Source organism: Ambystoma mexicanum, chromosome 1p (assembly GCF_040938575.1).
Source record: "Ambystoma mexicanum isolate Mex_15411 chromosome 1p, UKY_AmexF1_1, whole genome shotgun sequence".
NCBI lineage: Eukaryota > Metazoa > Chordata > Amphibia > Caudata > Ambystomatidae > Ambystoma > Ambystoma mexicanum.
Genome location: NC_090921.1, coordinates 1,488,925,671 through 1,488,939,773, shown reverse-complemented (window position 1 = coordinate 1,488,939,773; position 14,103 = coordinate 1,488,925,671). Strand labels below are relative to the sequence as shown.

Sequence of the window (14,103 nt, the reverse complement as noted above, 5' to 3'; positions counted from 1 at the left end):
TACCATCTTTGGGCAGAACTTTATAATGAATTGAGTGTCTTGACTGCAATATTGTTGTAAATTGTGTTATAGAATTAATCGTTTTTCCTTTTTTCATGTCATTGTATATTGTAAATATGATTATTTGTATGTGAATAATAGTGTTAAGGCTATTTGAGCTGTAAACTCTTAATAACATTTTTTAAAATACATAAATAATATTATTATGTTCATTTATTATCACAGGACGGCGCAGAACCCAGCAGTGAGTCCTCCCACCCTCAGCACGTATGTGGCGAGGCCCCCAACCTTTTGGCCGTCTTCACCTCTCTGACGTCACGGTTCAATTGAAGAAATTCATCTTTTCTGAAGTGTTAGCGCCCCAGTGTGTGGGCTGTACTGAAAAGATGGGCGCTGAAAAGCGGCAGGAAACTGTGGACATCGCTTAGAAGAACACAACGCGAAGGGCACATCCTGAGTGTGTGTCAAGGTCGCTCCATGGGAACTGAGGGCCTTTGTTACAAGTGTGCCCTGGGTTACTTCAGGTGCTAACACTATTGGAATATGAAGGGAGCGCCTTGATTCTAAACACGGGGACTATTGTGCTCTTCTTTCGACATGTCAAGGTGCCGAACCCTCTGAACCGATCCCAGCCCTGCGGCAAAGCTTACTGCGGCGCAGGTGCTGACATCGAATGTCTTGAATGCAGGAACATGTGTGTTCACACGTGTCAGAGTGCCTTGGACAAAACATCTAAATTGCCTGCACGTGGAAGCGGATTCGGATATGATAAGGAGGGGGACTTTCCCTTCCTCTTTAGCACAGATGAGTGTAACTTTTGTGTCATGCGTGTGCCCTATATATTAACCCAATGTTTTTCCTTCTAGGTGTATTTTTTTGAATGCTATTGTAACCCCAGGTTTGAATTGTTCAAAAGATTTGAATTACAATATTTGTAATTCTCAATTTAATTTTTCAATGTTATTACTGTAAACTAAAAAAAAGTTTTCAACAAAAATAAAAGTCTCCTGGGGCAGATACAGGAAAGTGTCTTATTATGTCATAGGCCTTCCTGCCGCAGCCTCAGTGCATGTCTTCTGGGGTAGAGGCCTGCCCGCTTCATTAGAAACCATCCTCTTAGTTGCCACTGACCACCCCAGAAGCGCCTGGAGACCATAAATAAAAGATACATAACATAGAATACCGTGCAAAACCCAGATGCTGAACGAGAGAGTGTGCACCCTGCCTTCTTTAATCCCAAAGGAGCTCTGAGGCCCACTGCTGTGGTGTTATTTAAAAACCTGGAGTGCTGCATTGGATGCATGAAAAAAAATTCACTGGTGATTGCTCTCCATGCACAACACTAAATCATACACACTCCCCTATAGCTATCACAGCAACGTGTTTAGTATAGCGCTTCCAAGCCTGCCTCCTTTGTTCTCTCGCATACACACAATTCACCTGCTCAAACTCATATCTGCACACACAATGTCAATCATTCTACTCCTCATGCACATTGCACCATTTGACCATGTACTGTGGGCCTCTCACTGTCGGCACATTAGCCCCTTTTTGCTTACAACCCTTACAATATAGGCCTCTTTTTTAAATGAAGATTCTGTGTCCCATGCTTTCGCTTCTGCTTTATACTTGTGCACAATGGCTTATTGCTTCTCGTGTAATATGCCTGCTATCCAGGAACAGTTTGATTCAAATTCACTGCTCTACTTCCTGTCAGTCACTCGCCTTCTGGATGTAAGCCATTCACACTGTTCGCCACTTTTTCACTCTCGACCCCTCATATGCGCATGGTCTGCCCCAGGCTCTCTCACAATCTGCCATTTGATCATGCACAATGTGTATTCAGGGCTGGAATTGGGCCGGATTTGCCTGGATCATCTGCTTTGGATCCTTTTTGCATTTAAGCACCTTCAAATGTTATTAACGAGAAATGGCTGCACACATGGCAGTGAGTGGTGGTTGGGAGAGACTGTTGTCCCTTAGGACTTGTGACTAGTGACTAGTGGGTGACTAGAAAGGGGGGTGTCATGTATTTTCTTTAAGTGACTTGCAACCATTTTTGGGTGGCACTAGTGCTAGAATTAAGCCAGTGCTGGAATATAGCACCGTTTTTTCACTTTTTACAAGCCAATAATGTACCTGCCCTGCCTCTACTTCCAGTCTTGTTGTAGTCCGTGCATAACATGCATAACATGCTTCTAATCCAACCTCATCCCACGTCGCACGCATGGGCGAGCAATGTGATCCGATCACTCAATCTAAAGGGGCGCAACCATGTTTAGAGTATATCAATGGAAGCTAATGTTTATTTCTGAAATAGAGTTGGTTATCATGTCACATACACAGTTATAGAATATTATATTAGGAATAATATGACACATTTTCCACGCGTGGTCCGCGTGCAGTATTTGATCTGCAGATGACGGCTGTGAATCGGGTGTGGGACTGAACACGGATTTGTTTACCTGAAAAATAAGAATGCTTCGCATCTTGTACATCACAGGCAAGCAGTTCCATGGGCCTCTCTGGTCCTAACCTAAAGAAGAGCATGGGACACTTGTGTCGCTATCGTGGTTTCATCACACCTCCGCCCAAAAAGGTATGCACTCCCACAGTTCTTTGCCTTTATGCTGATGACAGGGCCCACGTGTGCTCCCAGGGCACCAATAGAGTTGCGATAAGGCTCTGAATTTGCGTAAAAAGCAATGGGAGGTGGGGAGGGATGGGACCCGGCCCCAGGCCCCAGGGAGTTCAGTCCACAAATACCTTACGAAACATCAAACTTGCAGAAAGCACCCTGTCAACAAACCCATCTGGTTCCGGCAAGCCAGCATCATTAACCCCGCACGCAAAGACAGCGCACGGCTTTTTTGGCCCTTGTCTGTGTTTTGTTTGTTCCAGTTTTATTATTAAAATGGCATCACATGTTTCCAGTGGCAAAGCCATCGTTTTGTGGTTGTGTCTTTTAAGGATGGCGAACAGTGGCCTCTATTTTAGGGCACGTTTACCGGGAGCGGGTCATGGGATTCAGCCGTGTATGTATTTTACTAAGATTTTTTTTTTTTTGGCAGTGACCGAATTGGCGGGGCTCCCGAATCCTTACGTGCTTCTTTCATATCTTGAATTGAATAAAACGCACATCACGTGCACACCCCGTTGTGTGTTGTTGTTTTTTTCATGCTCAAACATCTAAAACGGTACTGATTGTCATAAATGTGTGTGTCGCCTTGGGAGGTTTGCTGGTTTCACATGGCTCTGTCACCAGCTCTTCACTTCTTACACACACTGGTTGCCCTTTTGCACGCACGCGCAGTGACGGCTGCAGCAGCCTGCAGACGTTTGCAACTGCAGACAGTGCAGTGCAGGACCCGACCCAAGAAACACTTTTATTCTGTGTGGGGCGGGGGAAGGGGCTGGTGAATGCCATTCTACCCCCCCCCCATTTAAAATTGTGGGGGGATTTGTCCCCCCTGACCTCCCTAATGTCCGACGCTCATGGCCTGAATAAAGTCTGACACGAGTTTGGTTGCCTCAGACCTGCTTCCAAAGGCTGTGCTGTGTCGTATAGTGATTCCTTGTTTCCTAGGTGTGTGGCAGTATTTTTGTAGGCTGTCAAGTGCTGTTTTTAAAGTGCAGTTATTTTTAATTTATGGTACGAACCCCCGTACCACCATTTCTCTTAATTTGTTTGTTTTCTCCTTTTCGTTTTCCAATTTTTTTTTCTTATTTAAAAAACATATTTTCAAACCAGTAATGTTCAAAACAGTCATTTTTTGCTGAATAGTGAAACAAAGACATTACTACAACATTGGCAGACTCACAATGCCACCATCATCAAGCCTGCACATGTGGAAAAAGCCTTGGCATGTGCCACAATGCAGCATATGGACAGCATGGAAATGGCAGAGCTACCAAAATCCTATGACCCTCTTGTAAAAGTGTGATTTTATTCTTACTTCTTTTTTAAAACCTCTTACTGTGTTCGGGTGATTGTCTTATATAGTATGTACTTATGGTTGATGTCATTTTTATATGTTTCTTTTGTTTTTGATGGATATTTTTATCCGAATAAATGTTTACTACTATGACCCTCTTTGAAGACAATCTATTCAATCTTGTATTTGTACTTGGACTCTCAACCAGAAAAAACTTCCAACCGTAACATCAGTCATCAGGACAATTCTGCAGCAGGTGCCTTACAACGGGGTAAAAGTAATGAGCAGCTCACTTGCGTGGTGGTGAATAATATATGGCGCATGAAGCGGAACGGGAAGAAACAGAAGGCCCTTACCACATGAAATGTGGAACCATTTTCCAGATGTCAATTAGGTACGTGCAATTGATCTCAGTGCCCACTATCTGGCTCCTCACCGGGGCATAACATACCTCTGCCCTCCCTGTCTCCCACCCCTCCCATACACCATACTGCCCCATGCTTTTCCTCTTAACCTGTAAGGAAAATGCATGCGTGGTGCTCACTTAGCCACTACATTGTGATTCCCACCCCACCCCATCCCGGCCCGTCCTCCTAGCATTCCTCGACGGAAAACCCTGCAGACGGTCTGCTCTTAAACGCGGAACTAGGGCACCGTAGGTAATGCTGCACTTTAGTACTATAGTTCTCCAACTTTTAACTGGGACATCATTTTAATTCCAATCCCAGCATATCAACGCGTCTCTCCCACTAAAACAGAACGAGCCCCCTTTCTACTCTTTTCCTTTGGACACAACAGAACCTCTCCAGAACAAAAGCACCTGCCTAACTCACGCGTCTACCTGCTCCAATTCCTTCAGCTCTTAACTTGGAGGGGGTGCTTACTGAGATTATCTTGGAATACATTCTGTACATGTGAGCATTGTGTCTGCCCCCCTCTACAGCATTACCCATTCGTAATAAATTGGTTAAATCATCCTGAAAAGTATAAATCGTATATTTTTGTCTATAGAGCATGATATATTGGAATCTTATTTACTGTCAATAGTGTGGTGTGGCTGCTTTTAGACGTACGTGACAGAGTGACGCAGCGCAGTCACGTCAATAAACATGGCGTCACTGCAGTTGCATGGCAGTGCATGCGCAGAGTCCGGATTAGCAACAAGTGTGTCTGAGTCCTTGGTGTGGGTTTTGGGGCTACTGCTGCAACAGGTCTTGCGGCCCTGATAACAATGGCGACGAGGAGGTTTCTGTGATGAACCATGTGCTCAGGCCATGCACAGTGATTTTCGGATGTTCACGCAGGGACAGAACGACATCTCTAGACACTCGCCGGCTTCAGAGCCCATGCACGCACGACCGTGAGGCATACCCTGGTCAGCCTGACAAGTGAGGTTGTGGCTCCTCTATAGAGTGCACATGCGCCTATCCTTCACATTTTCTGGAGCACCCATGGGTGCGTTAACTTTCGAACACAAAAAGAACTTTACGACATTGTGGCCTCGTTGGAGCCTGTCAACAACGTGATGGCTCAATACATAGCAGTGTGCCTGCCATCCTGTGCTCATAAGTAGAAGGCATGTGGTACTGGGTTGCAACCTTCTGTGTGGGGGTGCCTGTGTGCTCAGGGAAGATTTTCTGCCAACTAATCCAACATCATGGATGGACGTCAGGGTAATGCGCGTGCATCCGCTGCGGCTGTCCCCAGTTGGCGTACAGATGCCCCATCAACACGGGTCCCTCGCACCAATGACAGAGTTTGATGTATCCAGTGCACCGTCAAGCTTAGGCCTGAGATGGAACCTTTGGATAGAATGTCTGGAGATGTATTTCAGTGCCACGAGGGAGGTGAATGACCAGGCAAAGATGTTGACTCTCATTTATGCGGATGGACCAGCAGTTCATAAAATATTCAAGACTTTGCAACCAACTGATGACTCTTACGTGGCAGCAAAACATGCCTTGAGGGAGTACTTCATGCAGCTCATAAATCTGGACTATAAGAGGTTTGTCATGTGCAATGCCAAACAGAAGGATGATGAGGCATTGGCCACATTTGATGGCAGGCGGAGACAGCTGGCATCCACATGTGCATGGGACAATGAAGAGAGCATGATATGCCAGCAGCTCATTCAAGGAGGTGCCTCTGGAAAAATGTGACGGCAAGTGCTGATAGAGCCAGGGTTAACCCTGGTGCACATCCTGGATATGGGCTGCTTGCTTGAGCTGGAGGACACATGTGAGTCTAAAATGGTTGCTGGAATACGAAAGTTGAAAATTGACGAGGTATGTACCATAGGGCGTCCACAAGCTACTAGAGGGGGTCAAAGGAGTATGGTTCAGCTAAAAGAGAAAAGTCCAGAACCGTCTGGCCCATGTCTACTGTGTGGGTATGATCTTTCACACGCAATTGAGTGTCCAGCCAAGAGCTGAACATGTGGTACGTGTGGTTACCCCAACCATTTTGCACGCATATGTCATTTTACCCATCCTGGTGGTAGTCCAGAGGGGGCCAGTCAGACTGGGTCTGTTTGTCCCAATGTGTTCTCAAAATGCGCCTTTGATGAATCAGGAAGAAGACCAGAGTGGGCGAGAAGTGGAAGACGAAGCTGTGGAGGACATTTTATTTATCTCCAACGTGTGCGAACTGAAGGCGAGAAAGAGACGGCAGCCGAGATGTGTGGTCAGTGTCAATGGGTCTGAAGTGCCTGTGCTGGTCGACACGGGAGCCTCCGTGAATGTCATGGTGCTGAAACACTATGAAGTATTGCCGAAACCCCCTGTGCTGAGCCCGCCGAAGGATCACATTTTTTAATTTGATGGAGACAGATCCATTCCACTGATGGGTGCATTTACCTTGCAAGTTGGGCATGGAACAAACTCCATTAAGGCAATATTTTTTGTTACGGACGTCAGCGATAATACTTTGCTAAGCTGTGCTGCAGAGGAAGCGTTGAAAATTGTGAGTTTTGCCTATGGCATCTACGTTGAGGATGTTCAGGCAGTCATTGAGAGATTTGCTGATATCTTTGTTGGTATTTGGAAATTGTGGGTAAACTTGTCAGGCTCCACATAGACAACTTGATTCGCCCAGTAGCCCTCAAACACAGGAGGATCCCATTCCATCTGAGGGAAAAGATGTACAAGAACTGGATCAGTTTCTTCAGCTGGACATCATTGAGAAGTCAGAGGGCCCAACACCAAGGATGTCTCCAATTGTGGTGGCAAGGAAACCTTTGCAGCTGGACTCTGTCCAGATTTGTGTAGACATGCGTTTGTGAACCAAAGCAATCAAAAGGGAATGACACCTGACGGCCACCATTGATGACGTTGTTGCAGATCTTTAAGAAGCCACATTTTTCTCACAAAGTGACTTAATGAGGGGATATCATCAGGACGTACTCCATCCTGAGTCGAGGTACATTACCACGCACTGAGGGCTATAACGCTATAAGCGACTCCATTTTGGGGTCTTGTTTGTGGCGAAGGTGTTTCAAAACATCTTCAGAGGAGCCTTGGCAGATCTGGATGGTGTCCTGAACATTAGTAACAACATCCTAATTTTTGCGAGCCCGGAAGTGGAACACACGGGGAGACTGGTCAAAACCCTGAAAGGATAAAATCACTAGGGCTTACTCTACTTAAAGATGAATGTGAGTTGTTCAAGACAAGCATTGACTTCTTTGGGTTTGTTTACCAGGAAGGGGGGTGTTGCCAGACCTGGGGAAGGTGAAGGACATTAAAGAGGCAAAATCACCGGAGACACTGTCAGAAGTACACAGCTTCCTGGGGATGGTGACTTATTGTGGAGGATTTATTAGGAACCTTGCCACCCAATCAGAACCGCTAATGAATCTGACAAAAAAAGACACAGTGTGGCAGCGGGGACAACTGGAAAAGGCTGCGTTTGTCGAGGTCAAGTAGGCCTTCACAGAAAATGATACCATAGCATTTTTGTATCTATCTTTGGCGTCAGAAATTGTGGTTGATGCAAGCCCGTTTGGTCTGGGGGCTGTACTGATAGCAGGATACAAGTGAGAGTATGAAGCTGGTGGCGTTCGCTAGCCGAGCCCTGTCGGAGACGGAGCAACGGTATTCTGAAATTGAGCAAGAGGCTTTGGCGGTCCTCTAGGGATGCCAATATTTCTGTTTATAAATTCGGGGAAGACCAGTAACTGCAGTGACCGACTGCAAACCCCTTGTTTCGATCATGGCAGGCTCATCATCGAAACTGCCTGCCAGGATTGAAAGATGGATGCTTTCCCTACTGCAATATGGATTGTGTCTTGTGTATAGACCTAGGGCAAATATCACCGCAGATTATCTCTCAAGGCATCCGCTAGGGGGGCACAGCAGTACCAAGATGGGAGAGGCAGAAGTGGAGGAGTATGTCCAAGTCATAATTGAATCATCTACTCCAAATTCGATTTCCTTTCAGGGGTTGACCACCGCGTCCGAAGAGGACAAGTGTTTCTGCGTCCTCAGAGGAGCGTTGCAAAAGATGGAGTGGACGAAGTTCCTGGAAGGTTTGAGCAAAAAGACTCATGATGCCTGTAGTATGCTCGAGCAACTGTGGAAGGTCAGGGAGGAACTATCCCTCTCTAACTCGGGTTTGCTAATGAGGGGGCTGAACATGGTGATTCCTTTGTGCAAAATTCAGCAAATCATTGCATTGGTGTATCAAGGTCACCAGGGTGCCACCAAAATGAAGGCACGCCTGAAGTTTAAGGTGTGGTTTCCGAATTTGGAAAGATGTGTTGACGAGTTTGTGGAAGAATGTCTGTGGTGCCAAGTGGCTGTCCTGGCGCAACTTGAACCATGGATCGAGTCTATGCCGAGAAGTTGGCCCCCATGGGAGACAGTACACATTGACTTTGGATCTGCTGGTCAGGACAAACACTTCATGGTGTTCATTGTTCAATGGACAAGATGTCCGGAAGTCATATTTGTGAAATCCACAGCGTTTGACCACATTTTACCAGTGCTAGAAAAGGTATTCGCCTCACATGGTGTTAGGGAGAATTCTCCAGAATGGCTAATTTCCCTTACCTGTTGAGTCCCTCAGCAGCTTTGCTGGATTTCTAGGGTTTAATTTTTTCACCTGATAAGAGTGTGAGCCTTTTTTCCCACTCTTACATGTGTTTTGCTGTTTGTTGTACATTTTTCTGCTCATGGGCTATGGAGTCTCACCCACTCCATAGGCATCATCTTTTTACTGTGTGTCACCCAGCACCTTTAGTCCAGTGACACAGGGTTGCCTTTTCAGACTTCCCACTTTAAACTCTACTACTGTCTCCCAGAACATGTAAAGTTGCCATTAACTTTTCTAGTCTTTTTAAATGTACAGACCCAGTACAACCTATCTTCCAATAGAGTACTGGAGGGGTTAATAGTTATCCCCTTTTGTCTGATTCTCAAGGAACATTAGTTTGTTCCCCTATCCCTAAGATGTGGCTGGTGGCAGTGGTATCTGCCATTTTTATTCTACCTCGGACAATGAAAAAAGCCTCTGTAACAATAGAAACTATGGTGGTAGCCTCAAACTCAAACCCAGTAAACCACTTTTATTTTAACATGGTACCGGTCGAGTTGTTTAGCCATATCTTTTTGTAAAGGTCTTTCTAATGTTTTACTCGGCATGCCAAATCAGGTTTGGTTCCTTTGTTTGCCATTCCCTGGCAGACTTCTGCACAGAAGCCCTCCTTAGGCGCCTGAGTGTCTGGGTGGACAGGATGTGAGGGAGGGGTTTGAGGCCCCCTGCACAGGATCGCCTTGGAGACCCACGTCACACTCTAGTTTGATTGGCTTGGTGGCTGTCCTGCCAGGACAGCCACTCTGCTGTGTGATTGACAGCCAGGCTGTGTGAATGGGGGATTTGGTGCATACAAAGCCAGTCTCTGGGACTGGAAGGCAGAGTCGCCAGTGGAACAAGAGAACCAACGAGAAGCTGAAGGAAGATGACTGCTGCAACTACTGGACACCCGGTGAAGCCCTGCTCCAGGTCTGAATCGCCTGAAACTTTGACGACAGAGGAGATCTGCAAGGAATCTTCTTCCTTTGAGCATGGTGGGAACAAACAGCTCGCCAAACACCAGACACCAGTCCTCATCCTGGTCGAATTTGCTGTGCATCGCTGCAGTAGATCGGATAGCCAGTGGGAAGAGAACCAGTTTGGGTTTTAAGGAGCGCACCTTTTATTCGTCGTTTTGCTCCGCTGCTGGCTTCTTCCCTGGGCAGTGCAGGACCCTCCAGCCATCCTCCTTCTTGTCACCATGACTGAAGCTTTAGGAACCGTGAGCCTGCAAGAACTGCCAGGAACAACTGCCTCAGATACAGCATTCTTCTTCTTTTAAGGTACTGTGCAAATTCAGTTGTTCGTTCCGTCTGACCGCAGTGAAAGTGCGTGAAATCTTTCGCCTTTCCGAAGGCTTGTCCTTATCTTCTCCTTTGAATAACTTTGTTTTGAACTCTTGACAACGACTTTACCGTGAACTACTTTGAACTGTGTGATCTTCTGCAAAGACTCTGAACCATTAACATTGGCCCAGACCTATTGACTTGAATCCTAGTTGTAGTAGCCTTTTCTAGATTGCCCTGCCTATAACTTGTTGGTGTTATTGATTTGTGATAACCTTGTCTATCCTCCCCTTTTAAATTGCTGGAGTACCATTTTGCTCACACTTCATTTGGAGCTTAATTGTCCAGAATTGCTAGGGTGTTGTTCTAGTGTATTAGGCTGTGATTTTCTGTTGCTTTATGATAGTAAACTGTTTTATAACTGATGGTGTAAATACATGTATATTATTTTATTCAGAAACCTTGAAGCAGTGTTTGTTTGATTCATGGTCATTGTTGTACTATGTGTAATCTCTTGTACTACTCATTTTACTCTTGGGATAAGTCTGGCTGCTCAGCCATTGCTACCACATTAATGTGTAGTAAAGGCTTGTACCAAAGTTGAAATTGTACTTACACCTGTAGTCTTAATTGTTTGTGGTTTTCCCAAAGGTTACTACATATGATTCTGCCTAACACGGGTGTACAGCGGTGAGGATAAAGTATAGTAATTACAGTTAGAGTGCTGCTATTACCTTGGCTCAACTAACCACACGGCTAAACTCCACTAAAAGCAATTTTAATCATGTCTGATATAGAAAGTTACAGTCAGGAGACCCTCCTTACTTACACTGTTGATCATTTGAAACATCTGTGTAGAGATAGGAATCTCTCTGCTAAAGGTAAAAAGTCAAAATTAATTGAAAAGGTGTTGGATAACCAATGTCTGGGTAGTGAGTCTGAAATGCCTGTCCCTCCAGCAAATGTGGAAAATGATGAGGAAGATAATGTTTCAAATATTATGGATGAATTAGATGAGGCAGATGAGTCTCACGATGTAGGCCCTATTGCTCCTCTACTTGCACAGCCACCTCACCCTTTGTCCACTGGGACTCCTACAGGTCCTACACTGAATCCCAAATTCACTGCTCTAGAAAAGATTAGGATTGAATTGGTATTCAAACGTATTAATGCTCAAACTGAACAAACGCATCAAGAACTTAAGCTCAGAGAAATGGAGTTGAATCATGCACTAAAAATGAAAAAGTTGTGTCTTGAGAATGCTTCTCTCCCAGAGTCTTCTAGGTCTTCCAGTCCCAAGAGACCCTGTATGCCTAAAGATATTGTGGGTATGTATGAGGCTAAGCTTGATATTTTGGTTGGTTGGCAATGTTTGAGTATAACCATGGGATTCAAGACATTACAGGGAATCAGTTGCTTCATTGGCTCTTCTCTAGGCTACCCACTGTTGCATCTGGTGTTGTGATGGAGTTGGGGGAGGTGGATGGGATGGATTATGAGTGTGTGAAGCTAGCATTAATTGCTAAATTTGGAAAGACCCCTTCCCAGTACCTTAAGAGGTTTAGGACCCTCAAAAAGTATGATGGTACCCCTTGGGCTACATGGGTGACTGAATGTTTGAAAAACTTAGATAGTATGGGTAAAAGGTTACAGAGTGAACACTTATGGAGGTATGAAAAATCTTGTTATGTTGGAGTCAATATATGATGCCTGCTCTCCTGAGCTCAGACAGCACTTGGCTGATTCTAAGGAGAGAGATCAAAAGAAGTTTGCTAAGGCTGCCGACTTATGGGTTGCCAACAGGGCTACTCACAAGGATTCTGGGGAAACTGAGAAGAAGGATGAGGTTAAGCAGCCAAAGAAAGATAACAAGGAGAATTCTAATACCTCCAATCCAAAAGAGGGCCCCAAATATAAGAAGGGTAAGCCCCAAGGAAAACTGAATCAGACTAGTGTACCCCCTGGTGCCAAACCAGATGTGGGTCAGAACAAACCCCCATTCATCAAAACATTTTGTAAATATTATGTCTGTGGGTCAACTGACCATGTGAAAGGGGATCCCAGATGCAAGGGTAAACCTTCAGGGGTCACACTGTCTCCCTAGCCTTCTCCCCAGAGGAAGAAGTACCTATGGCAAGTGGAAACTTTCACCTACTGGCTGATGAACCCATGAGAGTCTCAACCAGTGTTTCTTTAGTGTCCCTGGGTTTGTCGGAACGACAGAATTTAGATGTCTATAATTCCATGCCAGATAATACTAAAGAGTATTATAAAGATAGTGACTCCTGGCATTAGAGACACTGGAGCCAGCATAACTGTGGTTGATGAATCATTTTTCAAGGTAGAGGATGTTGCTAAGGCACCCAAACACCTAACCAAGTTAGCTGGAGGCCCTGTGCCAATGCTTCCCCAGTTACCAGCTCTCATCCAGTACAATGGCATGACTGTCAAAATACCTGTTAGTGCGCAGATTGAAGTGCCTGTGAGAGTTCTGTTGGGTAATGAGCTGAAAACTCTTGGAGGTGTGTCTAGTACCCTGAGGCCTCCCAGTAAAAGGAAACAGGAGCTCACTAGGCCTGCAAGGGAGAGGACCTTGAGGGGCTTTCCGGCAGACTTGATAGAGGAAACTATCACCCCAGTCCACAGGACTTACTAACTGCTATTTCAGAAAAGAAAGAGGCAAAGGGGAAACCTAAGACTTCCCAGAAGAAAGCAGATAGAACCCCTGTGCTACCAACCAGGACATCCCCAAGATTGTCCAAAGTCACACCTGTGACTCCTCCACCAGCTGAGGCTGAGTGTGAAGTACATCCAGTGTGATAGTTCCAGCTACTGAAGAATAAGATCTGGAAGAGGACCTTACTCTAGTTGGAGATCTGGATCCTGCTGACCACCCTGAGCTGCAGTCTTTACTGGCAGAAGGTGGACCCAACAGGGCAGACTTCAGCAGAGGGCAAAGAGAGTGTCCTACTCTTGAAGGTCTTCGCCTACAGGCAGCTTCTCAGCTCGATGGGCAAGATCCTGGGAAGTACAGGTTGCATTGGGAAGATGGCCTCTTCTACAGTGAACTGACTGAGTCTGTTCCTGGGGACTGCAAAAGACTTGTAGTGCCCCTAGAAAACAGACTCCAGTTCCTACAGTTGGCCCATGAGATACCTTTGGATGGTTACTTGAGTTTCAAAAAGACCAAGGAAAGGCTCTCTTTATACTCATACAGGCCTAAAATGGGTTCAGAAGTTGACAAATTCTGTAGGAGCTGTCACACTTGCCAAACCTCTGGTAAGAGTGGAGCCAAGAATGTGGCACGATTGTGGCTGTACGAAACTGGGCCACCCCTACTACTCAAACCCAGGTGATAGCCTTCCTAGGTCTCACTGGGTACTACAGGAACTTCATAGAGAACTATGGGACCATAGCTTCTCCTGGGAATGTAGTCTCATCTCCAGAATTACCTAAAAAGGTCAGATGGAATGAGGCGTGCACTCAAGCCTTTGAAAACCTGAAGAAAGCCCTTCCTCATCCTGGTCGAATTTGCTGTGCATCTCTGCAGTAGATCGGATAGCCAGTGGGAAGAGAACCAGTTTGGGTTTTAAGGAGCGCACCTTTTATTCCCTGGGCATTGCAGGACCCTCCAGCCGTCCTCCTTCTTGTCACCATGACTGAAGCTTTAGGAACCGTGAGCCTGCAGAAACTGCCAGGAAAAACTGCCCCAGCTACAGCATTCTTCTTCTTTTAAGGTACTGTGCAAATTCGGTCGTTCGTTCCGTCCAACCGTGGTGAAAGTGCGTGAAATCTTTCGCCTCTCCGAAGGC

At 45.7% G+C, this 14,103-nt stretch overlaps 1 protein-coding gene across 6 annotated transcripts in view; it reads left to right on the top strand.

The window, feature by feature from the left end:
• BCAN (brevican) overlaps positions 1-4,088 on the top strand; it is a 386,222-nt gene extending 382,134 nt beyond the window's left edge. For all 6 annotated transcript variants that reach the window (XM_069607163.1, XM_069607162.1, XM_069607165.1 and 3 more), the window contains one exon: positions 226-4,088. In XM_069607163.1, coding sequence (XP_069463264.1) covers positions 226-248 — 23 coding nt within the window. In that variant the 3' untranslated portion in view covers positions 249-4,088. The remainder of the gene's footprint in view (positions 1-225) is intronic.
• Positions 4,089-14,103: the final 10,015 nt, after the last annotated feature.